The sequence below is a fragment of the Nicotiana sylvestris genome, chromosome 10, assembly GCF_000393655.2.
Source record: "Nicotiana sylvestris chromosome 10, ASM39365v2, whole genome shotgun sequence".
NCBI classification, from domain to species: domain Eukaryota; kingdom Viridiplantae; phylum Streptophyta; class Magnoliopsida; order Solanales; family Solanaceae; genus Nicotiana; species Nicotiana sylvestris.
The window spans coordinates 138,579,919-138,607,353 of NC_091066.1; the positions used below are offsets into that span (position 1 = coordinate 138,579,919).

Sequence of the window (27,435 nt, forward strand, 5' to 3'; positions counted from 1 at the left end):
CACGTGTCAAATGACATGGTGCCAAGTCAAATGGAAGGGCCAATAGGATTGTGACACGTGTCAAAATGACAACGCATGCCAAGTCACACTAAAAGGCCAATGAAATCTCGCCACGTGTGCAAGTGACATGTTCTGGCCAATCAAATGCAGTCATGGCACACTTCAATTTGATTGGTCGGAAAGAGTTTGTTCTTATCATAACTCCCCCCCCCCCACAATTATAAATAGGGGTCTTCATAACCCAGAAAAAGGACTCAGAAGTTATAACAAGAAGTAAGAGAGAGCTCGTGAATCAAACGCCACAAATTTCTCTACAAGTTTCAAGCTTCAAGCAATCAAGTTCAAGCTTAAGAATGAAGAACAAATCAAGTTTAAGCTCAAGAACAAAGAACAAATCAAGGTCAAGATCAAGCAATCAAGCTAATGATCAAGAACAAGATCATCGTTCGTGGTGATAACTGCATATTCAAGATCAAGCTCAAAGGCCCTTGAATTTATATTAGAAAAGTAGAATCAGAGGATTCATAGGGATTGTAACACTCAAATATTCGAAATAAAATACTAGATTGTTGCAATATTTTTTGGTCTTAATTTTAATATCTCGACGCAATTTATTGTTACATATAGTATACACATCTTTATATTGTTGGTGTATATAAGTTAAGCTTTAATGGTAGAGAGACCAGCTCGGAGCAGAGGAAGAAGCAACATTAGAAAATTTAGGTCCAGACTAATTACTGTAATTAGAGAATGATTATCTCCTCATTTACAAGAATTCTTTACACATAAAGGCAAAAAGCATTGAGGGACTTTGATGAAAGTCTGGGGCCTGCTAGTTTGAATGGGGATATGAATCATTTCAGAACATAACTTTAGAGGTTCAAAAGCTTTGCCGACCACTCTTTCAAGTTTTCTGTGTTTGTTTTGAGATAAAAGAAAGAATATTGGTGATAAAAATTATTCTTTCTAAGTGGAGGGTGCTCAAAAGAAGAACATATTCCTTATCATTTCTGGTGTATCTTATTTTAAATTCCATTTTGATTCCATAAGAAAGCCCTTTTCTCCAAGTTGTTTAACATACTTGGCCAAATCTCATGTCCCACAATATGTTACCGTAATATTTTGTGACATAAATTATGTGATCTTTGCATAATGATTGTAGTTCTTGATGTCCTATTTTAGTTGTTCTTTTGTTTGGGATCTGGGAGGTTAGAATATACGCAGAACTTACCCCTACTTTGAAGGGGTAGAGAGACTGTTTCCGAAAGACCCCCGGCTTAAGAAGACGAAAATAAACAATAGATCAGTGACAACAACAAAAGCTAGAAAAATAATATCAGTATCGTAAGAGACATAAACCGATGGAAAAGCAATAATAATAACCAGTAATAATGCCATAACCCTACATAAACCACTAACAACCCAAGGCAAAACATTATCAGCCTAGTCCGCCCCTGGTACAAAGTAGAAAACGATCGCCTCCCTGCTAACCTACAATCCTAATGCTCGACATCCACACCTTCCTATCAAGAGTCATGTCCTCAGAAATCTGAAGTTGCGTCATGTCCTGCCTGGTCACTTCACCCTAATACTTCTTAGGCTGCCCTTTACCTCTCTTTGTACCAGCCAATGCCAATTGCTCACACCTCCTAACCGGGGCATCTAGGCTTCTCCTCCGCACGTGCCCGAACCATCTAAGTCTCGCTTCCCGCATCTTGTCGTCCTATCCAGCCTAGTGTGCCGGCACATCCATCTCAACATCCTCATTTCTACCACTCTCATCTTCTAAATATGAGAATTTTTGGCTACCTAATACTCAGCCCCATACAATATAGCCGGTCTAACCACCGCTCAATAGAACGTGCCTTTAAGTTTCGGTGGCACTTTCTTGTCAAACAGGACTCTAGATGCTAACCTCCATTTCATCCATCGCACTCCTATACGGTGCGTGACATCTTCGTCTATCTCCCCATCCCTGAATAATTGACCCAACGTACTTGAAACTTCCTTTGTAACGTTAAAAAATGATACAACATTTCCGATAAATACTTTACTTAATTGTGAGAATATATATTGTAATTAACTATGATTTGATTTAATCGGAGAGCGTGTGAAGACACATATTATTAATTGATACAAGCTCGAAGCGGGGATAAGTTATCATATTATCTCATATTGAATTACGCCGATGAGCTCAATGATACCCCAAAATGGTCAACGTTTTATTCTATCAGAGAATAAGAGTTATATGGCCTTTTAATGAGCTAAATGGAGGAACAAAGAAAACAATAATTCAGAGCCTAATACAAGCACACAAGCTAAAAGAAATTGAAAAATCATCTTTGCATAATGTAATAAAGAACATTTTACAAAATGACCAATAAGAAAAATCCACCCTTTCCATTGACCTCCCTATTTTCTTGAGCATTATTTCATTTCTATTTCACATTTTACAACAAACCAAGGGAAGATTATGGATTCTCCATAAAATCAATTAAACATTAAACAACAAGATTTCTGGTCAGTAATTCCCTTGAATCAGTTCCATTTATCCTTGATCATTGCAGTCTACATTAAAGCCAAAATCATGAACCATCCCAACGCAATAATCAACAAAATATCTGCAAAAAGTAGATAGTAATTGTAAGACATCAGAACCAAAAAATAAGATTAAAACACCAACACCACCAAGAACAACTCATTAAAATTTCATAAGTGGAGTCTCGGGAGAGTAGTGTGTATGCAAACCTTACCCCTACCTGAGGGGTAGAGAGACTGTTTCCGAAAGACCATCGGCTCAAGACGACGAAAAAAAATACTATATCAGTACCATCAACAAGATTAAAACACCAGAAAATGCAAAAATAAGTTGACAATTCTTGTACCAGTTTGCCATGGGACATTTCTGAAACTGTTACTCCAAGATGATCCGAGGAAACAATCATTGGACGTGTTGAATCCACTAGGACAATTACAAAGAAATGAATTATAAGGTCCACCATATCCACAAACTCCACTACTCTTCTCACAACTCTCACACATATCAGGATAATCATTATTGAAATTAAACTTATATTTCAATCCCACACCATATTTCCATGCCTGTGGATTCAATTCTTGACCATTAAAACCATATAGAGCTGAGTAAGATGAGCAATGCAACTTCTCCAAATCCATCTCAAAAGCCGGTCCAAGATCAACTGGTGTGTAAACACAACAAGTAGAAATTGGAAGATTAAGTCTACTAATAGCTTGACAAGAATACAAAAGACTACAAACAGGTGCACCCTGAGAATCACACATAGGAAAAGTTGAATTAACCCCTCCATTAGATTTGTAAATTGGTGAAGAATCTGTTGCACAATCAAGTAAAGCAAACACTGTGTCATCATTAAAGCTAAAAGGTGCGTTTCCATCTAAACTAAAGCCTTTACTTGGCTGTGTACAAGCACAAGTTGACATAGAAGGATCATTAATGTACAAGACTTGGTTATTGTAATCTATTGAAGTAACCGGATAGCATCCGGTGTGAGTCTTGAAGCTCAATTGTTGGTTGTTGCATATAACATAAGGCTGAAACCGTGGATCGCCACATCCAGGGCCAGTGCCAAAAGGGTATTTGATTGGTATATTGCCACACGATTTTTGGCAAGTTTGCGATGTGATTAGTGAAGGAAGAAATATGAATACAATGCAAGAGATGAGGATTGAAGATATCTTGGAATTCATGTTTGGTTCACTATGAAAATACAGATAGATAGAGAGGAAGAAAAACGTGGAAGAGTAGTGGTATATAAATTAGTGAGAGGTCTAAAACCTTGTCTTTTGGTAAGGACAAGTGCTTATATTTTATGGGGGTTGTTCCTTCTTTTGCAACTTTTGTTGAACTTAGTTGTGTGCACACGATGCGTGTCGAGGGTCTATTGGAAACAATATTTTATATTCACTGTAGGGGTAAGGTCTGCGTATTATCTACCCTTTTCGACTTCACTTGTGGAACTATACTAGGTTTTGTTGTTGTTGTTGTTATAGAATTAGTAATGCACAAAATGCAAATTCCTAGGCCAAATTGAAAATTATAAAGAGCAGAATGTTTAGATGACTTTCACTAATGATGCTATTAGTTGGTTGACTACTATGTATGGATCCTCGGAATTTTATAGCTGATAAAAGTATTGATGTTGGAGGTCTCCTACATTTTAGTTTTATTTTATGGTTTTTCATGTGTTTTAGTTAAGTGGCAAAAGAAACTGCAAATGTAAAATTAAAAGACATATTTTAACTTCTGAAATAATGTTTAACTTTCTTCTATTTATTTTTTGAAGTAAATACCGGTGATGGAAAAATTGCTTGTAGACTTTGCTAAATATATACTATTTAGTAGTTTGAGAACTTTAATTGGGTTGATTAGTTTAATAATGTCAATGATTATTCTGCCACTCAACAGAAAAAGGCATCTTTTATCTTTTTGCAAGCAACTATTATAATTATACTATATCAGCCTTCTTCCAGCAAGCGGTGAGCCACTTAAACAAGTAATCTTTGTTATTTTACATGTTACAATTTCATTTTAATCTGTTTTATTAAAAAGAATAACCCTTTGTATATTTGAAACTTTTTTATTTTATCTTCAAGAATATGCTCTTATAGTCATATTTATGAGTACTTTTGGAGTGTATGAAAAGTTTAATTTCTTTAGTGATAAATCAAATACCACCATAAGATAATGAATGCGCAAATAAAATTGGTGGAAAAAGGGAAAGTAGACTTATTTAACTTTATTCCCTTGAAAGCTTTTATGTTCAGTTCTTCAGCCATGGGCATATGGAACCTTCCAAACTTTCCAAACCAGAATATAATGGACAAAACTCTCAAACAGTTTTACTTATTTGAATATTAATAAATACAAAAATGACATTTTCAAGATCTTTAAATCTCATAATTTGGTCAATATTGTCTTGTTATGAAGGTGCAATGGCTGACTAGTGGTTAATGACTTACATAGTAGAGTGAGAAATTAAAGCATGTACATTTATTAGATTCCAGTCCTTTTTAATTTATCTCATTTTATAATCTTTTTCTTATTCTAAGGTTCCCCTTCATATCATAACTTGTGAAATTATACTGAATATATTATTATTCTTATTTTTTTGTCATAGTATCTTGAAAACACAGTATGCTAAGTGCTAACATAAGCTTAATTGTCATAGCAGAGTGTACTATATTACTTAATTTTTTTAAGCATCAAATGAAGTAGTAAACAAGTTGATAGGAAACCTCAGCACATGAATAAATGGTTTAAGGTTGTAATTCAAAAGTAGAAGAAAGGACAAGAGCTTTAGAAAGGGTCGGTACAAGGTTGATGGAACAAGCATATGATCACATGGTCGCATTAATTCAATTAATCTTCTTCTCCATCTAACCTTCTATTTAGCTGAGTCCAAGGAGAATAAGAACAAATTGAAGTATGGATATAGTAAAGTTTAATGTTGTTATAAACAAGAAAATGGTTTGAATCACTAAAAGGACGGATCATTTAAATGGCATGAGTCAATAAATGGGTGGATCATTTTGAAATGGTGCAATAAATGAGCAGACTATTTGACCCGCCCAAATATTACTTAACTTGAGATGAGTTAGGTTAAGATCGACTAAATAATAAGTCATAGTAACCAAATTTTAATTTCTTTGTTTGTTCAGTTACAAAATAAAACTATTTTTTCTATATTATCAAACGGATTTTTCTTTTAAGAAAATCTTTGGACAAATTTTCTTATGGATCAGTTTGGGCTACATATTTATCCCAAATCAATCAGACTTCTAGATGTGCTGACTTGAGTTTTACTCAAATTGACTCGCCATGAAAATAGTAAAAATTGCACGGGGCACCCTATTTGGTCGCCCCCATTTAACCTATACTTATTTTTTTTAAAGTTTTAATTTGTACCCACTTTTAAAATAACTTCAGCCCCTTTTTCCTTCTTCTTCTTCTTCTTCTTCTTCTTCTTCTTCTTCTTCTTCTTCTTCTTCTTCTTCTTCTTCTTCTTCTTCTTCTTCTTCTTTCTTCTGCTGATGTTGGTGCTGCTATGAATATACAGTAATATGCTTAAATCTTTTGTCTCCACAAAAATACAACAGCAAAACTAGGAGCATGCAAGGATAAGTTATGAACTAGACGAGATCTATAGAGCCTTAGCATTTGATGTATAAACTCTAAACCGTAGAAGTGAAACTGATTATATCTTGTGAAGACATGATCAGTTGGTCCATGAAGTAACAACAACTTTGTTGGGTACATTTAAAAGGTTATATATAGGTTCACAGACTAATTCCATTACTCTAGCAGCTAAAATATAATAAAGAGCATCAACAGATGAATCTTGCTTGATTATATTTTCAGAACCACTTTGAGCTGCAAACTGCTAAATGAATTTTCTAACAGAAAGATTGTTGCTTAGAAAACTGATCACTATGACTTATACGAACCCTATTCAATCACATAGATGTCTTAAAACTTTCATTTTTTATAAAAACTTCAACACTAAATAAGCTAAAGTTTCTACAAATGAACTAAATAACTTCATCATCTCTGCTAAAGTTTTTGAAAAAACTTATCCAGGACAAAAAAAACTTCAGTTTATTTAGTACTGAAGTTTTTAAAAATGAACTAAATAACTTCAGCATCTTCTGCTAAAGTTTTTGAAAAAGCTTATCCATGACAAAAAAACTTCAACACTAAATATTTAAGTTCAGCAAATAGAGAACAAAACTTCAGCACTAGAATGCTTAAGTTCAGCAATTACAAACAAAAACAAGTTCCTCAAATAGAGAACAAAACTTCAGCACTAGAATGCTTAAGTTCAGCGAATAGAGAACAAAACTTCAGTACTAGAATGCTTAAGTTCGGCACACTTGGTCTACTTCAGGCCCAACTACTAGAATGCTGAAGTTTTGCGTGATTGCCTTTGCTACTTCAGCCCCGTATGCTGAAGTACCGTGAAAAAGTGGGTACGCTTGCAATTTTTTTGTAAAGCGGGCACAAGTTAAAACGTGACCCAAAAAGCGGGTATAGATGCAAATGCCCCATGAAAATATGTGATAAAATGGTGTGGGATAGCCACTATTTAAGGTAGTATTTATTTATTATCCAGCAATTCTAATGTTGAGCAAAAATAACTACTATTCTATTAAAATTAATATGAAAAGACATGTTTACCCTTTCTTCCATTTCTTTTCTTCCCAAACCCTCGCTTCTCTCTCGATTTATCAAAACAATCGAGAGAGAACAAACAGGAGATCTAACACCTTCTCCACTAACCCTTCACAATCCATCAGTGATAGTCTTCTCGGAGATATTGGCACTCCAAAATACTTAAAAGGCAGCTTACCTTCTTTGTATCCTGAAATTTCACAAATATCTTCAATGAATTTCTTCTCCATGTTTGCACAATACACATTTGACTTATCATTGTTCATTGTCAGATCAAATGCTGTAGAGAATTATGTTGGATTTTGTTATTTAATAATAAAAGAAGTGTGAATGGAAAATGGTGGGAAAAAAAATGGAGGGAAGTGAAATTTTGAATGAGTTCACTTTACTAATGCACTTTGTCCCTCATTGGTAGAAGGAAAGAAAATCTTTGTGTGTATATAGAGAAGCTCATCTTTTAGCTCTTAAAGAGCTAAGAAGAAGGCAAGCCTCGCGCCATCATCGTCGCTCGCTCGGCTTCGGCTTCGACTTCGGTTAAAGATTGATTGATTAATCTTTTTGGACAAAATTCTTTCCAAATATTTAATTAATTAATTAAAATTAATTAACGAAAATTCAAATCACCCATGACCCACGACCCGGTCTGGTCTGGTCCAATTTTTTATTTCCCGAATTATTTTAAATCTGTTTAATTTTTTCGCAATATTTCCAACAGTTATGGCTGTTCTGAAATAGTGTCAAACCTATTCCAACAGCTATGGCTGTTTTGAAAGGTTGCAAACCTTTTCAGAAACAGTACCAAATTGGCTATAAATATTCCTTCAAATCCCAGAATATTTACTTACAAAATTTTCTGATAATCTTCTTCTTCTTCTACACAAAAATTCCTGTGTGTTTTACAGCCTTCGAGTGGTTCGTTGTTCATCTGCGTTTTTGGATGACTTGTACAATGTGTACAGTGCGATGAATACTTCGAAAGAATTATGGGACGCACTTGAGAAGAAGTACAAGACAGAAGATGCATGCTTGAAGAAGTTCGTGGTTGCCAAGTTTTTAGACTATAAAATGACAGACAACAAAACTGTAGGAACCCAAGTTTAGGAGCTTCAACTTATTTTTCACGACCTTATTGTTGAAGGTATGGTCGTGAATGAATCATTTCAAGTGGCTGCTATGATTGAAAAATTGTCTCCTTCATGGAGAGATTTCAAGAATTATCTTAAGCACAAGCGCAAAGAAATAAAGTTGGAAGATCTTGTGATATGTCTAAAGATCGAGGAAGATAATAAAAACAGCCGAGAAGAAGTCTCGTGGAAATTCACCGTTCATGGGAGCTAATATCGTTGAGGAGACTGCTCCAAAAAGTAAGAAGAGAAAGAGGTCTTCTGGACAAACTAAGGAGCATAACAAAAAGAAATTCAAGGGCAGCTGCTACAATTGTGGAAAAGTTGGTCACAAAAGCCCTGATTTTTGTCTCCCAGAAAATGATAATAAGAAGGGACAAGCCAACATAGTGGAGAAGAATGATGACAACTTTGTGCAATGCTTTCGGAATGCAACCTAGTTGGAAATCCAAAGGAGTGGTAGATTGACTCTGGAGCCACTCGACATGTTTGTGCTGTCAAAGAAGCATTTGCGACTTACTCTACTGCTGGTCCCGAAGAAGAAATTTCCATGGGAAATAATGCAACATCCAAGATTGAAGGTTATGGGAAAATATTCCTGAAGATGACTTTCGACAAGGTGTTAACGCTCAACAACGTTCTTCATGTTCCTACTTTTAGGAAGAATTTAGTTTCTACTTCTTTACTTGTAAAGAATGGATTCAAATGTGTATTTGTTTCTGATAAAGTTGTTGTAAGCAAAAATAAAATGTATGTTGGAAAAGGCTACTTCACGTAGGGCGTTTTCAAACTCAATGTAATAGTTGTTGACAGTATGAATAAAATTTTAGCTTCTTCTTATTTATTGGAGTCAAATGATTTATGGCATATTCGTTTAGGATATGTCAATTATAAAACCTTGCGGAAGTTAATTAATTTAGAAGTATTGCCTAAATTCGAGTGTAATAAATCGAAATGTCAAATATGTGTTGAATCTAAGTTTGTAAAACATCCTTATAAGTCTGTTGAAAGGAATTCAAATCATTTAGACTTAATTCATACTGACATTTGCGATATGAAGTCGACATCATCTCGAGGTGAAAAAAAGTATTTTATTACTTTTACTGACGATTGCACTAGATATTATTATGTTTATTTGCTTAATAGTAAGGATGAAGCAATTGAAGCAATATAAGAATGAAGTGGAGAATCAATTGAATAAAAAGATCAAAATGATTAGAAGTGATAGAGGTGGAGAATATGAATCTTCGTTTGCAGAAATATGTTCGGAATATGGAATTATCCATCAAACTGATGCATCTTACAACCTCAATCCAACGGAATTGTGGAAAGGAAAAATCGGACATAAAGGAAATAATGAATTCTTTATTAATAAGTTCTGGATTACCGTAGAGTTTGTGGGGGGAAGCTCTCCTTACAGCTAACCGAATACTCAACAGAGTACCCCACAGCAAAACGCAATCTATTCCATATGAAAAATGGAAAGGAAGAAAACCCAACTTGAAATATTTCAAAGTGTGGGGGTGTCTAGCAAAGGTACAAGTTCCTTTACCTAAAAGGGTTAAAATTGGACTAAAAATAGCAGATTGCATTTTCATTGGATATGCTACAAACAGTAAAGTATGTCGGTTTTTGGTTCATAAATCTGATAATCCCGAGATTCATGTTAATACGGTAATGGAATTAGATAATGCCGAATTCTTTGAAAGCATCTATCCGCATAAAACCGAATGCGAGTCGTTAAGTGAAAGACCTAAATGACCTCGGGAAGAACCAAAGGAAAATACTCTAAGTATTTAGAATATCCAAGGCGTAGCAAACGTCAAAGAACATTTACTTCCTTTGGACCAGATTTTGTGACATTCTTGCTTGAAAATGAGCCTCAAACTTTTAAAGCAGCTATGTCGTCTTTTGATTCAGCAATTTGGAAAGAGGCAGTCAGTAGTGAGATTCAATCAATTTTGGATAACCATACATGGGAATTGGTTGATCTTCCTCCAGGAAATAAGCCTTTAGGTTCGAAATGGATCTTTAAACGAAAAATTAAAGCTGATGGTGCTATTGACAAATATAAGGCAAAACTTGTTGTCAAAGGTTATAGACAAAAGGAAGGTCTTGATTACTTTGACACTTACTCACCAGTAACAAGGATAACATCTATTAGGGTGTTAGTGGCACTAGCGGCCATGTATAGTCTTGAAATCCATCAAATGGATTTTAAAATAACTTTCTTAAATGGATAATTGGAGGAAGAAATTTACATGGAATAACCTGAGGGTTTTATGGTTCCTGGTAAAGAAAAAAAAAGTGTGCAAACTTGTTAAGTCGCTTTATGGACTTAAACAAGCACCCAAACAATGGCATGCAAAATTTGACCAAACAATGTTGGCAAATGGTTTTAAAATTAACGAGTGTGACAAATGTGTTTACATTAAAAATACCCCAGGTCATAAAGTCATTGTTTGTTTATATGTTGATGACATGTTGATAATGAGCAAAAGTATGACAGATATAAATGCTACAAAATGCATGTTGGCTAGCAAATTCGACATGAATGACTTAAGAGTTGCTGATGTGATCTTAGGAATTAGAATTCACAAGACTCCACAAGGTCTAGCATTATCACAGTCTCACTACATTGAAAAGGTACTTGACAAGTTCAAGTATTTGGATTTCAAAATTGTCAAGACTCCAATTAACGTGAGTTATGCACTTCAAAAGAATAAAGGTGAAAGTGACTCACAACTGGACTATGCAAGAGTATTGGAAAGTTTGATGTATATCATGAATTGTACGCGACCAGATATAGCATGTGCTATTAACAGATTGAGTCGGTTTACAAGTAATCCCAATCAAATACATTGGATGGCAATGAAACGAGTTTTGGAATATCTGAAACATACCCAAAATTATGCTTTGTATTATAACAAATATCCTTCCGTGATCGAGGGATATAGTGATGCAAACTAGATCACTGGATTATCTGAAGTTAAATCCATGAGTGGATATGTTTTCACAATTAGGGGTGGAGCAGTGTCTTGGAAATCATCCAAACAAATGTGCATCGCCCGTTCTACAATGAAATCTGAATTCATAGCTTTAGATAAGGCCAGTGAAGAAGCTGAATGGCTCCGAAATTTCTTGGAAGATATTCCATTTTGGCCCAAACCTTTGGCACCTATTTGTATACATTGTGATAGTCAAGCGTCAATAGATAGGGCAGGGAGGGTTATGTATAGCTAAAAATCTCGTCATATTCGACGGACACACAATACCGTTAGACAACTACTCTCTAGTGGTGTTATCACAATTGACTACGTAAAGTCAAGAGATAACGTGTCGGATCCACTTACAAAAGGCCTATCTAGAGAGGCATTTGAAAGATCATCAAAGGGAATCGGGTTAAAGGCCTAGGACAAGTCATCATGGCGGTAACTCTACCTAGCAGACTGGAGATCCTAAGAGCTAGGTTCAAAAAGATCAAACAAAGTTATGAATGACGGTTCAACATTGTCAAATAACTCAACACATTCTCGTGATGAAGGCAATGCTCAAAAAATGAGGTAAATCATTAAGGCTTTTTGATGAGTCAATAAAGCTTAAAGCTTTTTAATGATTTGCTAAGTCTGGCAGGACATGACCAGATAGTGTGTCTTTAGGATTACACGTTTAGGAATCACCTATGTGAGTGTGAAGTGTAAGCCACTTCAAGGGGAATGAAAGTAAAGGCCCATTCAATAAGCACTCATGAAACCAGGCGGTGCTCATGGCTGAAACGAACACTGTCACACCCCTTTTTTTAACCAAAACTCATTAAACCCTCTTAAATTAATAATTTTTTTTAGAAAAGCTTGAAAAGGGTTTTCAATTAGAAAGTGAAAAAATTGTGTGTTCAAAAGGATTAACCTCAGAGTCGCCACCTGACATTGGTTTCGGTGCGCCAGGTCACCATTTTTTAAAATAATTTTCCTTTTAAAATACTTTGGACTCTAAACTAAGTCCGCACCAGAAATTCAAGTAAGGGGGTTCATTAGACTCGGGGAGAAGGTGTTAGGCACTCCCCAAGTCCCGTAGCTAGTACGGTTGCGTACTCGATCAAGTTGGCTTTTAAAATATTCAATTGAGGTAGAAAACATAGAAAAAGGAAAATAAACACACAAGAGGTTCGAGGTCGTCCCCACCTAAGTAAAATAAAACAAATAAAAAATACTACAAGTTTCTACTTTTGGCCTCCATTTACATTCACTTCGGGGCATACCCCTGAAAATAAATATATACAAATCCCTCGGGGCATTCTCCGGATAAATTTAACTAAAGGGGACGACATCTCGCCTCAAAAGAAGCTAAAATACGAGCGTCCTATAGGTTTGCCTACCAAAATGATGACGGCCTAACATGCTCAATATAATAAAAGCAAAACAAATAAAGCTAAGAAATAAAATCAATTTCATGCTCATTCCCTTTTAACTTTTCATTTTATTAGATCGGGCCCGACACCTAAAGCATGGAGACAAATCAATTGCTAATGGGCTTCGGCCTTCCACTTCCCACGACCCAACATAATACGACTCAAACAATCTACGCAAATAATATCAATCAAATATCTAACAAATGGATATCCTAAATCACGTAATGTCAGTAACAAACAAGCAATCAGATAAACTAATAAGAGGGAAGAAAGAAAAGATAAAGAAGTATGAATTTAAAGATGATAAGAGCCAACTAAAACTAACTAACCAGCCCCGTTCTAGTTCACCTTTTACTTTTCAGATTTCTCCTCACCACTGATCCCACATAACCCTCTTTGCTTCATTTTCTTTCATTCTCACACAAGTAGCGTGCACATAGTGAACTATGCTAATATATCTTCAAATCTCAGAGGAGGAACTCAACGAGGAAAGCACATACTCCAAATAGCAATGAGAACAAAATTTGATTAGAACTTCCGTTTTAGTGAGAAACTAACAAACATGGTGCCGGTTTTCAAGAAAATTAAAATATTCAACACACGAGTTGGTCCATTTCTTTCACTCGAACGCATGAAAGCTTAGGGGAGATCACAAACTATATGCTCAAAAATGCAAGTTCAAATGAAGACTAGCTATCAATTTTGCATTATGATAAAGAAACACATGACACTCAACAGAAGTTCAAACCCACCGGCATCCAAACCAATATAGACATATAAACTCTATTTTTATTAGCAACCACTTCTTTAAGATCAGAAGAACAGGCTATGAGAAGCAACTCACGCCGAATTTAATGAATAGAGGAATTCGGATAACGAACTGATTTTAGATGGGCATACCTACATCTTGGGACTCCAACCAATTGACAAGATTATATAGCAAGAGCCACATTAAACAGAATTTAAAGCTACCATGAGGACAACAAATTAGTTATTAACTAAAGCCTTTTAGGCGACTATTTGATCTTGCAAAATCCTACACGGGCCTCAATAGAAAGCATTTGAGCGGCAAACTCTCGAACATTAAGCATGGCAGAAAGGAACTAATATCTCATAATCTCATGCTAATTATCCGTTCACAAATAAATTCAAGGCATTGGCTAACAGACAAGCGGCATCGTATATAATACGTATATCAACAGATTGGGTCAACAACAAATGAACAACTATCAGAAAAGCTTCAAAAGTCATTTTTTGTATTTAAACTCAACTAAACCAATAAGAACTTCTTAAAACTGGAGCCTAGTAAGCGAATTAAAACTTTTATAAGTAGAAATGGCCTATGAATGAAAGCATCTGATGTTTGATCTCTAATGTAATCTAGCAGACTCGATCATTACTATTGCGAACCAAGAGGGCACTGGGTTTACTTGAGATCTGGTAGCTACGTTTCATTAAAATACCTTGATGGATGTTATGGTGATTTGCCAAGAATATAACACCTTAGGAGGAGCAACGTTCGTCGCGCAACAGACAACAACATACATATAAGCAACACGACACTACAAGAAGCTCATAAGTGGTGAGTGATGTTAAAACACTAAAATAATGCATGGTCAGATCATGAAGAAATCAATAGTTTTCAGAACCAAAATTGATAGTAAGAACAAATAATTCCAATGAAACAGCGAGGAACGAACCATATTCCTATTTATAGCATCAGAACCAACTTAAGAGCAAGACAACGGAGCACAACAATCGACTAAACAGAACATAGTAGGACAACGGAGCACAACAATCGACTAAACAGAACAGAGCAACATACGAGTGGTACGAGCAGAACAGAATCGCACGCTAAAAGAATTCATCCAACATGTCCAAACAGAACAGACTGGAAAACATAGACATTGAAGCATGAAAATGAAACAGGACACAAGATCCAATCTAACTAAAATCACACATGACAGAGGAGACAAAAATGAACCTGTTGAAGCTTAAGCTTTGGATAGAACAGAAGATTCAGCGTATACAAAGCTCTTACTCCAAATTTCAGCAAAATAACAGCAATATCGCGACCAGTAGCAAGACAAAACAACAACAAAAATGGATTTGGAACCACGAACAAGAACCTCACGAGCAGTCAACGGACATCAGCTAAACTCCATTCTTGTTAAGCAAATCAGAAGCTAATATATATTTTTTATTTTTCTGTTTCGAAAATAAAAGAAAGACTCAAAGAGAACTCCCAAAATTTTATGTCCAATCCACTGAAAATTGGAAGGAAGGCAGTAAGACTGAGAAAAACCCTCGCCCTCTCCTTTTCCCAATTTTTCTCCGAAACAAAACTCTGAAAATCCTCCAAATTGGAGTATTTATATGAACTCTCGAAGGTTCTGCCCTTTCCCTCCAAGAAATCCCCAAAATAACTTTTAAAAAAAAACTGAAAACTCCGGAAAATTTGCATAAAAACAAAAAATCGTTAAAATGGAAGGCGTGGATCAGCTTTCACTACATCCAACCGCTCCCATTTATCCGAGATTTGCTCAAGAAAACCAAGCGCGTGAGGGAGAAGGCAGATTCGATTTGGGTGAAATCGTTAGCAAATATCCTTGGCTATAAAGGAATCAGGCCACATGTAGTTCAGAAGTGAGAAGAGCGATGGAGTATACCGAGGTGGAGAGCCGAGTGGAGTACCGCCGAGGTTCCAGTCCGCGGTTCCTGCCATTACATCAAAAATAGAAGGAAAGATTACAGCAAAAGTAAAAGAAAAATACAAGATTCTATCTACTTCTTGTCGGGAATCTTCCTTGAATCTCTACTTGATCTTCAATATGCAACTGAAAAATGGACCCTGTTCTTCAGGCGGGCTCCTGATGCTTCTTGAATCTGTGAATTGAAGTAACTCTGAAATTACTTCCCTCGTTCTCCAGGTGGGCGCCTGCCAATAACTTGACTTTGGTATAAAATGAGTTCCCCCGTTATCTAGGTGGGTGCCTGATTACTAAAACTTGAATTGTATTCCCTCGTTATCCAGGTGGGCGCCTTCCATTACAACAAAACAGACAAAACAAAAGAAATTTTCTGCCCCGGTTTGGAATCTGGGCACATATGTGAGTGTTAATCGAATCATGTTACCTAAAAGAGCTCTAAGAATTTAAAAGCTAAATCCCATTATCCAGGAGGGCCCTGAAAACTTCAAATTAAATCTCATCTTAAGCGTGACAGCCTTAAAGCTAAATTATATTTTCTAAAGGGAGAACTTACGCTAAAACTTAAAACTAAATCCCATTATTCAGGAGGGTCCTGAAAATTTAAAAACTAAATCCCATTATCCAGGAGGGTCCTAAAAATTTTAAATTAAATTTCATTATCCAGGAGGGCCCTGAGAACTTTTTTAAAATTAAATCCCATTATCCAAGAGGGTCCTGAGAACTTTTAAAATTAAATCTCATTATCCAAGAGAGTCCTGAGAACTATTTAAAATTAAATCTCATTATCCAGGAGGGTCCTAAGAACTTTAAAAATTAAATCTCATTATCCAGGAAGGTCCTGAAAATTTAAAAACTAAATTTCATTATCCAGGAGGGTCCTGAGAACTTTTAAAATTAAATCCCATTATCTAGGAGGGTCCTGAAAATTTTAAATTAAATTTCATTATCCAGGAGGGTCCTGAAAACTTTTAAAGTTAAATCCCATTATCCAGGAAGGTCCTGAAAATTTAAAAACTAAATTCCATTATCCAGGAGGGTCCTGAGAACTTTTAAAATTAAATCCCATAATTCAGGAGGGTCCTGAAAATTTTAAATTAAATCCCATTATTCAGGAGGATCCTGAAAACTTTTAAATTAAATCTCATAATCCAAGAGGGTCCTAAAAATTTTAAATTAAATCCCATTATCCAGGAGGATCCTAAAAATTTAAAAACTAAATTCCATTATCCAGGAGGGTCCTGAGAACTTTTAAAATTAAATCTCATTATCCAGGAGAGTCCTGAAAATTTAAAAACTAAATCCCATTATCCAGAAGGGTCCTAAGAACTTTTAAAATTGAATCCCATTATCCAGGAGGTCCCTAAAAATTTAAAAACTAAATCCTATTATCCAGGAGGGTCCTGAGAACTTTTAAAATTAAATCTCATTATCTTGGAGGGTCCTGAAATTTTAAATTAAATCTAATTATTCAGGAGGGTCTTTAAAACTTTTAAAGTTAAATCCCATTATCCAGGAGGGTCCTAAAAATTTTAAATTAAATCCCATTATCCCGGAGGGTCCTGAAAATTTAAAAACTAAATCTCATTATCCAAGAGAGTCCTAAGAACTTTTAAAATTAAATTTCATTATCCAGGAGGGTCCTCAAAATTTTAAACTAAATCTCATTATCCAGGAGGGTCCTGAAAATTTAAAAACTAAATCCCATTATCCAGGAGGGTCCTGAGAACTTTTAAAATTAAATCTCATTATCCAGGAGGGTCCTGAAAATTTAAAAACTAAATCTCATTATCCAAGAGGGTCCTGAGAACTTTTAAAATTAAATCCCATTATCCAGGAGAGTCCTGAAAATTTTAAATTAAATCCTATTATCCAGGAGGGTCCTGAAAACTTTTAAATTAAATCCCATTATACAGGAGGGTCCTGAAAATTTAAAAATTAAATCTCATTATCCAGGAGGGTCCTGAGAACTTTTAAAATTAAATCCCATTATCCATGAGGGTCTTGAAAATTTTAAATTAAATCCCATTATCCAGGAGGGTCCTGAAAATTTAAAACTAAATCCCATTATCTAGGAGGGTCCTGAGAACTTTTAAAATTAAATCCCATTATCCAGGAGGGTCATGAAAATTTAAAAACTAAATCTCATTATCTAGGAGGGTCCTGAGAACTTTTAAAATTAAATTTCCTTATCCAGGAGGGTCCAGAAAATTTAAAAACTAAATTCTATTATCCAGGAGGGTCCTGAGAACTTTTAAAATTAAATCCCATTATCCAGGAGGGTCCTGAAAATTTTAAATTAAATCTCATTATCCAGGAGGGTCCTGAAAATTTAAAAACTAAATCCCATTATCCAGGAGGGTCCTGAGAACTTTTAAAAATAAATTCCATTATCCAGGAGGGTCCTGAAAATTTAAAAACTAAATTCCATTATCCACGAGGGTCTTGAGAACTTTTAAAATTAAATCCCATTATCCAGGAGGGTCCTGAAAATTTAAAAACTAAATCCTATTATCCAGGAGGATCCTGAGAACTTTTAAAATTAAATCTCATTATCCTGAAGGGTCCTGAAAATTTTAAATTTAATCCCATTATTCAGGAGGGTCCTGAAAACTTTTAAAGTTAAATCCCATTATCCAGGAGGGTCCTGAAATTTTTTTATTAAATCTCATTATCCCGGAGGGTCCTGAAAATTTTAAAACTAAATTTCATTATCCAGGAGGGTCCTAAGAACTTTTTAAATAAAATCTCATTATCCAGGAGGGTCCTCAAAAATTTAAATTAAATCCCATTATCCATGAGGGTCCTGAAAATTTAAAAACTAAATCTCATTATTCAGGAGGGTCCTGAGAACTTTTAAAATTAAATTCATTATCCATGAAGGTCCTGAAAATTTAAAAACTAAATCTCATTATCCAGGAGGGTCATGAGAACTTTTAAAATTAAATCCCATTATCTAGGAGGGTCCTGAAAATTTTAAATTAAATCCCATTATCCAAGAGGGTCCTGAAAACTTTTAAATTAAATCACATTATCCAGGAGGGTCCTGAAAATTTAAAACTAAATCCCATTATCCAGGAGGGTCCTGAGAACTTTTAAAATTATATACCATTATCCAGGAGGGTCCTAAAAATTTTAAATTAAATCCCATTATCCAAGAGGGTCCTAAAAATTTAAAAACTAAATCCCATTATCCAGGAGGGTCCTGAGAACTTTTAAAATTAAATCTCATTATCCAGGAGGGTCCTGAAAATTTAAAAACTAAATCTCATTATCCATGAGGGTCCTGAGAACTGAGAATGAACTTACCTGAGCCATGCTCTCATCTTGGAGGTTTCTGAACAGAATTTCTTGCTCTCTGAACCATGCTTTTCCATGGGAGTTCCATGTGGATTAAAAAAAAAATCTTGCCCCTGTTTCGGACAAATAAAATCTTATTAGTTCGAAAACGTGGTGGTTAGTTTGTTGCATCATTGCTGAGCGTCTGCTTCCGCCACTATCATACTTCATTCTGATTAGCTGCGTCGGGCTAGCAAGGAGTTATTTGACCTTTTGATTGGAACTGGACCACAAAACCTCTGCATGACCTGAATCTCTCACACTCACTTGTTGCATTGTGTTTTCATTTTGAAAGCTGTTGAATCCTTGTATTTTCTCAAAATTCAAGACTCACTTGATTGCCTGAACTTCAGTTATCACCATACTGCTTATTATAAATCAGGTCAACTGTGATGTGCCTGGCCGAACTCCGCTTTGCGCAATTTAGAAGCTGGTAGTAGGCTTTGAAATCCTTTCCTGCTTGTTCAACAAGGGCTAATTCGAAAGAGACTCATAAAGATAGACTCAAAGAGTAAAGTGAAAATGATTTTTGACAAAAGGAACAAATGAAAATTTTGAACACAGATGACTATGTGAAGAAGAATGAGAAAAGAAGACTTATCTGAGGGAAGCGGCCAGCTCCAATGATCATGACATGCAATTCGGACTGATCAGCCTAATTCATCCAAACAATCATATTTTCAGTTCATGTCCTGTCTTCATACTTCAAAAATCGGGCTTTAACTGATCCAATTTCTCTGTAAAGTCATGAGCCTCATTCGACTTGTAGTGCCCTGAAGGGTTTTCACCAACAAGCCTCTCTCATTTGTTCATCTCTCAACTCACTATCGCCTTACGGTGCCCGCGAGGGTTTTCACCAATAAGACTCTCTCATTTTAAATTTTCTCTCAGCTCACCATCGCCTTACGGTGCCCGTGAGGGTTTTCACCAATAAGACTCTCATTTTAAATTTTCTCTCGTATGCCCATGTAAATCATACCTCTGTCTCGCTTGACCTGGCATCCTCAAAGATTGATCGGAAGGTCTTTTTTTTGGACCGTCATGTAGGCTTTTGGACAGGGCTAGAAAGAAAGGGTGGCATGGAGGCTCAAAATAATTAAAGATGAAAAGGTGTCAAAATTACAACTTTTGGAATCAGATCTTTTCAAAACCAAAACTTCTACCCCAGTTTCTTTGGGTCTGGGGAATTTTAATTTCTATTTTGATAGGATCGAACCGTAAGGCTGCCTACGTATCCTTAAAAGGATTCAGGTCGGGCGTAGTTCAAAAGGAAATTGTTTGTTTTTGTTGATTTTCTTTTCTTTTTTTCTTTTTTTACTTCTTTTTTTTTTTGCTTTTCTCTTTTCTTTTTTTTTCTTTTTCATTTTCTTATTTTTCATTCATTTATTCATTTTTTTTATTCTCTAATTCTGTTACTGATTCCAAAAGAGGGGTATGAAAGAAAATAAATAAGGCTCAAAAAGGGTGGCAAGGGATGAAAGTGTTTGGGTAGTGGAACAAAATGCCTTCGTCATTTCAACTTTGAACATGCCAAGTACAAAATACAACTGAAGGTAAGCAAAGAAATCATACATAGTACCTCTTAACTGCATCAGAATTAATAGCCATATCTATACATTTGCCTTCTATGTTTGTTAAATACAAAGCACCATTGGGCAACACTCTTGTCACTATGAACGGTCCCTGCCAGTTTGGGGAGAACTTGCCTTTAGCTTCAGCCTGATGAGGAAGTATGTGTTTCAATACCATCTGGCCCACTTCGAATTTCCGAGGACGCACCTTTTTATTGTATGCTCTTGTCATTATCTTCTGATATAATTGACCATGACATACTGCAAACAACCTTTTCTCATCAATCAAACTCAACTGCTCTAGCCGGGTTTTGACCCACTCATCATCATCAATTTCAGCTTCTGCAACGATCTGAAGGGATAGAATCTCAACTTCTGCAGGTATAACTGCCTCAGTTCCATATACCAGCAGATAAGGAGTTGCACCTACTGAAGTGCAAACAGTAGTGCGATAACCCAGTAAGGCAAAAGGCAACTTTTCATGCCACTGCCTAGAACCTTGAACCATCTTACGAAGTATCTTCTTTATGTTCTTGTTAGCAGCCTCAATAGCTCCATTTGCCTTGGGGCGATACGGGGTGGAGTTCTGATGCACGATCTTGAACTGTTGGCATACCTCTTTCATCAAATGACTGTTGAGATTAGCAGCATTGTCTGTGATGATCACCTTGGGAATTCTGAACCGACAAATGATATTTGAATGAACAAAATCCACCACCGCCTTTTTGGTCACGGACTTGAAAGTTACAGCTTCAACCCATTTGGTAAAGTAATCAATGGCCACCAGAATAAACCTATGCCCGTTTGACGAGGCCTGCTCAATTGATCCAATGACATCCATGCCCCAAGCAACAAAAGGCCAAGGTGCAGACATTGTGTGTAACTCAGATGGGGGAGAATGAATCAAATCACCATGTACCTGGCATTGATGACACTTGCAAACAAAACTGATACAATCCCGTTCTATGGTGAGCCAATAATAACCTGCTCGAAGTATCTTTTTTGCCATGACATACCCGTTCATATGCGGCCCGCAAACTCCAGAATGCACTTCGGCCATGATAGTTGAATCTTCTTTAGCATCTATGCACCTCAGCAGTCCTAAATCTAGAGTCCTCTTGTACAAGATTCCTCCACTCAAGAAAAATCCACTAGCCAGACGTCGAATGGTTCTCTTTTGGTCACCTGTAGCATGTATTGGATATACCGCTGACCTGATGTATTCCTTGATATCGTGGAACCAAGGTTCGCCATCGATTTCCTCTTCCACCACATTACAATAAGCATGTTGATCATGAACTTGGATATGCACGGGGTCTACATAAGCCTTGTCCGGATGATGTAACATTGACGCTAGAGTAGCCAAGGCATCAGCAATCTCATTATGAATCCTGGGAATATGTCTAAATTCAACTGACCTGAATCGTTGACAAAGATCATGCAAGCACTGTCGGTATGGTATGAGCTTCAAATCTCGAGTCTCCCATTCTCCTTGAATCTGGTGAACCAACAAATCTGAATCTCCCAGAACAAGTATTTCCTGGACTCTCATGTCTATAGATAACCTCAAACCCAGAATGCATGCTTCGCACTTAGCCATGTTGTTGGTGCAATAAAATCGAAGTTGGGCTGTTAGAGGGTAGTGTTGCCCTGTTTCAGAGATAAGTACAGCCCCTATTCTGACACCTTTCATATTAGCAGCTCCATCAAAGAAGAGTTTCCAACCTGCCTTTTCATCGTGGTCGACTTTGTCAACACACATGACATCTTCATCAGGAAAATAAGTCTTCAGTGGCTCATATTCATCATCCACCGGATTCTCAGCCAAGTGATCGGCCAAGGCTTGGGCCTTCATCGCGGTTCGAGTAACATAGATGATGTCAAACTCTGTAAGTAAAATCTGCCACTTCTCCAGTCTTCCCATGGGCATAGGCTTCTGAAAGATATACTTTAGAGGATCCATGAGAGAAATAAGGTAAGTAGTGTAGGACGACAGATAATGCTTCACTTTTTGTGCCACCCAAGTCAGGGCGCAACATGTCCTCTAGAGCAGAGTGTACTTAACATCATTGGGAGTGAACTTCTTACTGAGATAATAGATTTCTTGTTCCTTCTTTCCCGTGATGTCATGTTGACCCAATATACAGCCAAAAGAATTATTCAAGACTGTCAAATAGAGAATTAAAGGTCTTCCAGGCTCAGGTGGGACCAGCATGGGTGGATTCGATAGGTACCTCTTAATCTTATCAAATGCTTCTTGACACTCATCAGTCCACTTGACCGCAACATTCTTCTTCAGCAGCTTAAAGATGGGCTCACAGGTTGTCGTGAGCTGAGCAATGAACCTGCTTATGTAATTTAACCTTCCAAGCAAACTCATCACCTCTATTTTGTTCTTTGGCGGCGGTAACTCTTGAATGGCTTTGATTTTCGACGGATCTAACTCAATGTTGCATCAACTAACCACGAATCCCAGCAGCTTCTCAGACGGGACACCAAATGCACATTTCGCTGGATTGAGCTTGAGGTTGTACCTGCGGAGCCTTTGGAAAAACTTCCTCAAGTCCTTGACATGGTCAGACTGCTTCTTTGACTTTATGATCACATCATCTACATAAACCTCGATCTCTCTGTGTATCATGCCATGAAATATAATGGTCATCGCCCTCATGTAAACTGCCCCAACATTCTTCAAACCAAATGGCATTACCCGATAACAGTATGTTCCCCATGGCATGATGAATGCTATCTTTTCTACATCTTCCTCATCCATCAAGATCTGGTGATATCATGCGTAACAATCTACAAAAGACCCAATCTCATGCTTGGCACAATTATCGATCAGAATGTGAATGTTCGGCAATGGAAAATCATCTTTTGGGCTTGCTTTGTTAAGATCACGGTAATCAACACATACCCTGGTCTTACCATCTTTCTTTGGTACTGACACAACATTGGCTAACCAAGTGGGATATCAAGTGACCCGAATGACCTTTGCAGTAAGCTGCTTTGTGATTTCTTCTTTGATCTTCACACTCATATTAGTCTTGAACTTTCGCAACTTTTGCTTAACATGAGGGAATGCTGGATCAGTTGGCAATTTATGAACTACCAGATTAGTGCTCAGGCCCGGCATATCTTCATATGATCATCTTTGTACTCAAACAATGTTTGATTATTTCATCCTTAACTTGCGGTTCTAAATGCACACTTATCTTGGTTTCCCTAACATCATCCTGGTCCCCTAAATTGATTGCTTCAGTTTCACTCAAATTAGGCTTTGGTTTTTCTTCAAATTGTTTTAGCTCTTTGCTGATTTTCTCAAATGTTGCTTCTTCATCATATTCTATTTCATCATCATATTCTACTTCTTGGATTGTTATTTCAGGATTAGATTGACTTTTAAGATTCGGCTGAAAATTCTTCATGCATGTCATGTCACTGCAACCAGCATAAAAGGAACTGTACAAAAGAAAAAAGAACACTACTAAGAATAACGAAAAATGGGAAATTGAATTTCATTGAAAAATAAAAGGATAGAAGGGTTTGAACATCAAAACAAGCAAAAACTAAAAATTTGGATTACAACCCTGGAATAACCCAGTTAACAGAAAGGAAAACAACGCAAACTACCAAAACTCCTTCCTGGTGGGGAGAGGTATAGCTTCCCAGTTGCTAAGTTTCACGTTTGGGCCAACGAGCTGCACATCTGCTTTACTAGAGCCTTCACCAACTTCTACCATATTGACCTCTTCGAACAGACTTTGGAACTTCTTGATTATCTCTTCATCAACATCGACCACAGGTTTTGGGATTGAGGAGGTTGGAGGTTTTTCGGCCCCTGGCTTGACAAAAGAATTAGAGATGTGTGGGACAGGCTTGGGGAGCGACCATACCTTCTGTTTCAGATTTTTAACCCTTTTCACGTCCTTCTATGTGGGCATGAATCCCAAACCAAACGTACCAGGATTCCCATTGGGACGCACTGGATGCACAATACCCTACAGAGATGAGCCCAAACCCTTGCCCGGCACAAAACCATTCTTCAACATTTCATTCGCAACCATGACGGATGCGGAGGATAGCTTAGGACCTGGAATGCATTTTCCTTCAGGAATTTTCTCGATAGACATTGTTTCGAAAGTCTGATAGACCCAAGGTCCCTTATCATCTTTAGCTTCGATGAACGAAACAATTATATCATTACAAGCTGACAAGTCCTCGTCACCGTGCACAACTATTTCCTGCCTGTCCCATTCAAACTTTACCATTTGGTGCAGAGAAGACGGGACTGCCTTAGCAGCATGTATCCAGGGCCTGCTCAACAACAGATTGTAGGAGACAGCCCCATCTAACACTTGAAATTCCATGGTAAACTCAACAGGCCCTATCGACAATTCGAGCATTATATCTCCAACAAAATCTTTACCTCCCTCATCAAAGCCTCGAACACACACACTGTTCAAGTGGATTCTTTCGGTGCCAATCTTCAGTTTTTGCAAAGTAGACAGGGGACAAATATTCGCACTAGAGTCATTATCAACCAAAACCCTTGAGATAACAGAATCTTTACACTTCACTGTGAGATAAAGAGCTCGGTTGTGTTCTGTACCCTCCATAGGAAGTTCCTCGTCCGAGAAAGTGATCCTACTTGCTTCGAAGATCTTGCCAGCTATCTTTTCCAAGTGGTTCACTGTGACCTTATCGGGAATATGTGCCTCATTCAAAATCTTCATCAAGACCCTGCGATGTTCATCTGAATGTATCAACAAAGACAAAAGAGAAATTTGAGTTGGTGTTTTCCTTAACTTCTCCACAATGGAATAATCCTGCACTTTCATCTTTTTCAGGAACTCCTCAGCCTCTTCCTCGGTGACCGATTTCTTCTGGCATTTGGCTATCCTTGAATGGCTTGGCTTTCCTTAATTCTTCTGGGGTGAAACATCTCCCAGAACGAGTCAATCCTCCAGTTTCATTAACTTCTTCCTCTATTTCTTTTCCTTTGTATGTCACTATCACTTGTTTATAATTCCACGGAACAGCCTTGGCATCCACCACTGGAAGCTGGGTTACTGGTTTAATGATGATAGGGGTAGTAGGAGCCCCTTTCACAACTATGACAGGCTTACTTGGAATCCCTGGTACTACTACTTTTGAACTTTCTGGACTTGCCCCAATATCTTTCAACAGCCCTTTCACAACCAACACTGGTGGTTTCGAATTGAGTGAGCTCGGCTTTTCTGTCGCCCCTTCAACTATCAAGGGCGTTGCTTTGGTAGAGTCTGGAGCTTTAACCAAATTCCTTTCACTGGCCCGAATCATCATGACGGACTTAGAAGACTTCTTGGGCTCCCCATCCTTGTGAACTATTTCAATTATATGTGTCTCTTCATGGGCTGGCAAAGGGTTTTGGTTGATGTTCGGCGCTTCTGGGCTTTGGACTACAATTTGGTTGGTATCAATAAGCTCCTGGATTGCCGTTTTCAAACGCCAACACTTCTCTATGTCATGCCCTAGAGCATCGGAACAATAGGCACATCTTAGGGAATAATCAAGGTTCTTTGGAGGGGGATTCAGTATCTTTGACGCAATCAGCCTCAAGACATCCAACTGCCTCAACTTTTAAAACAAACTAGCATAAGACTCTCCAAGTGGGGTAAAAGTTTGCTTTCGCTGCTACCTCTCTCTTCTATACTCCGACCTTGGTCAAAAATTTGAAATATTAGGGTTTTGGTAGGGTTGTGGAAGTGGATAGGTATTTTGTGAAGCTGGATAGGTATTCTGCGGAGTTGGAGCACGCCATTGTGGGTAAGGAGGGGGTTGAGCATATGACTGTGCATGGTGAACAAGGTATTGGGATGGCTTAGCTGAGTATTAGGGGTTTTGCGGGGAAAAGTAATGTTGAGATGGATTATATGGAGCTTGGGTGTAGGTTTGAGGTCGGGGTCGAGGATGGGTGTACTGATGAGGTGAACCCCTCTGGCCATGCCATGATCCGGAGACAACAATAGCGACATCTTCTTTCTTCTTCTTGCCTAGCAAACTTCCGGTACCACTCTGGATTGCCTGGGTGGTTGCTTTTATAGCAGAATAGCTCATGATCTTACTCAACTTGAGCCCCTCTTCCACCATTTCTCCCATCTTCACCACATCATTGAAAGACTTACCAATGGCTGAGATCAAGTGGCCATAGTAAGTGGGCTCCAGGGCTTGAAGAAAGTATTTAACCATCTCGTCTTCTTCCATCAGAGGATTGACTCGTGCAGCTTGCTCCCTCCATCGAAACCCATATTATCTAAAGCTTTCACAGGGTTTCTTTTCCACCTTGGTCAGAGATAGGCGGTCTGGAACAATGTCTATATTGTACTGAAAATGCTGGGCGAAGGCCTGAGCCATATCATCCCAGGTATACCACCTGCTGGCGTCCTGGTGGGTATACCATTCTAAAACTGCCCCACTCAGACTTTGGCTAAAGTATGCCATTAGTAATTCGTCTTTTCCCCTGGCACCTCTCATTTTACTGCAATAACCCCTCAGATGAGCTACAAGATCCCCATGGCCGTCATACAAGTCAAACTTGGCCATCTTGAACCCGGCAGACAGTTGGACATCGGGGAACAAACACAAATCCTTATAGGCCACACTTACCTGGTTTCCAAACCCTTACATATTTCTCAATGATTGCTCCAGAATCTGTACCTTCCTAAACATCTCTTCTTGCTCTACGTTCTTGGGTGGTTTGTCATTTCCAACATGAGGCTCAAATTGGGGAGTGTAAGAGTAAGGATCTAGGACTTTGAAGGTGGGCTCCGGTGCATAGTAGTGGGCATCTGGAGTGGGGAATGTGGGTTCACTAGAGTATCGGTAGAGGGTAGCTTGTGAAGGGGGTACAAAAATAGGAGCAGATGTCGGAGCAGGGTACGAGGTTGTTTTGGCTAGCGGAGCATGAACAGTTTGGGCTGCAGTACCGGGGTAGTTGTGGTAAGGGGTAAAGCCAGGTGCGTGTTGTGGGGAAAGATCAATGGTATTGGGCATTTGGGACTGAGAGAGTGGCGGAATGGAAGCAGGGTTTTCT

The 27,435-nt window shown here is 37.5% G+C and overlaps 2 protein-coding genes across 2 annotated transcripts; both read right to left on the reverse strand.

The window, feature by feature from the left end:
* Positions 1–2,319: 2,319 nt before the first annotated feature.
* LOC104217745 (wall-associated receptor kinase-like 20) lies at positions 2,320–3,838 on the reverse strand. Its single transcript, XM_009768057.2, has 2 exons — positions 2,886–3,838; positions 2,320–2,621 (listed from the first exon to the last, which is right to left on the reverse strand). The coding sequence occupies exons 1-2, from the start codon at positions 3,727–3,729 to the stop codon at positions 2,569–2,571; spliced, it is 897 nt and encodes a 298-aa protein (XP_009766359.1). The 5' UTR covers positions 3,730–3,838; the 3' UTR covers positions 2,320–2,568.
* Positions 3,839–22,404: 18,566 nt separating this feature from the next.
* Positions 22,405–25,201, reverse strand: LOC138880026 (uncharacterized). The gene is made up of 6 exons (XM_070159678.1): positions 24,382–25,201; positions 23,994–24,201; positions 23,527–23,822; positions 23,353–23,444; positions 22,825–23,049; positions 22,405–22,662 (listed from the first exon to the last, which is right to left on the reverse strand). The coding sequence occupies exons 1-6, from the start codon at positions 25,199–25,201 to the stop codon at positions 22,405–22,407; spliced, it is 1,899 nt and encodes a 632-aa protein (XP_070015779.1).
* Between the last annotated feature and the right edge of the window lie 2,234 nt (positions 25,202–27,435).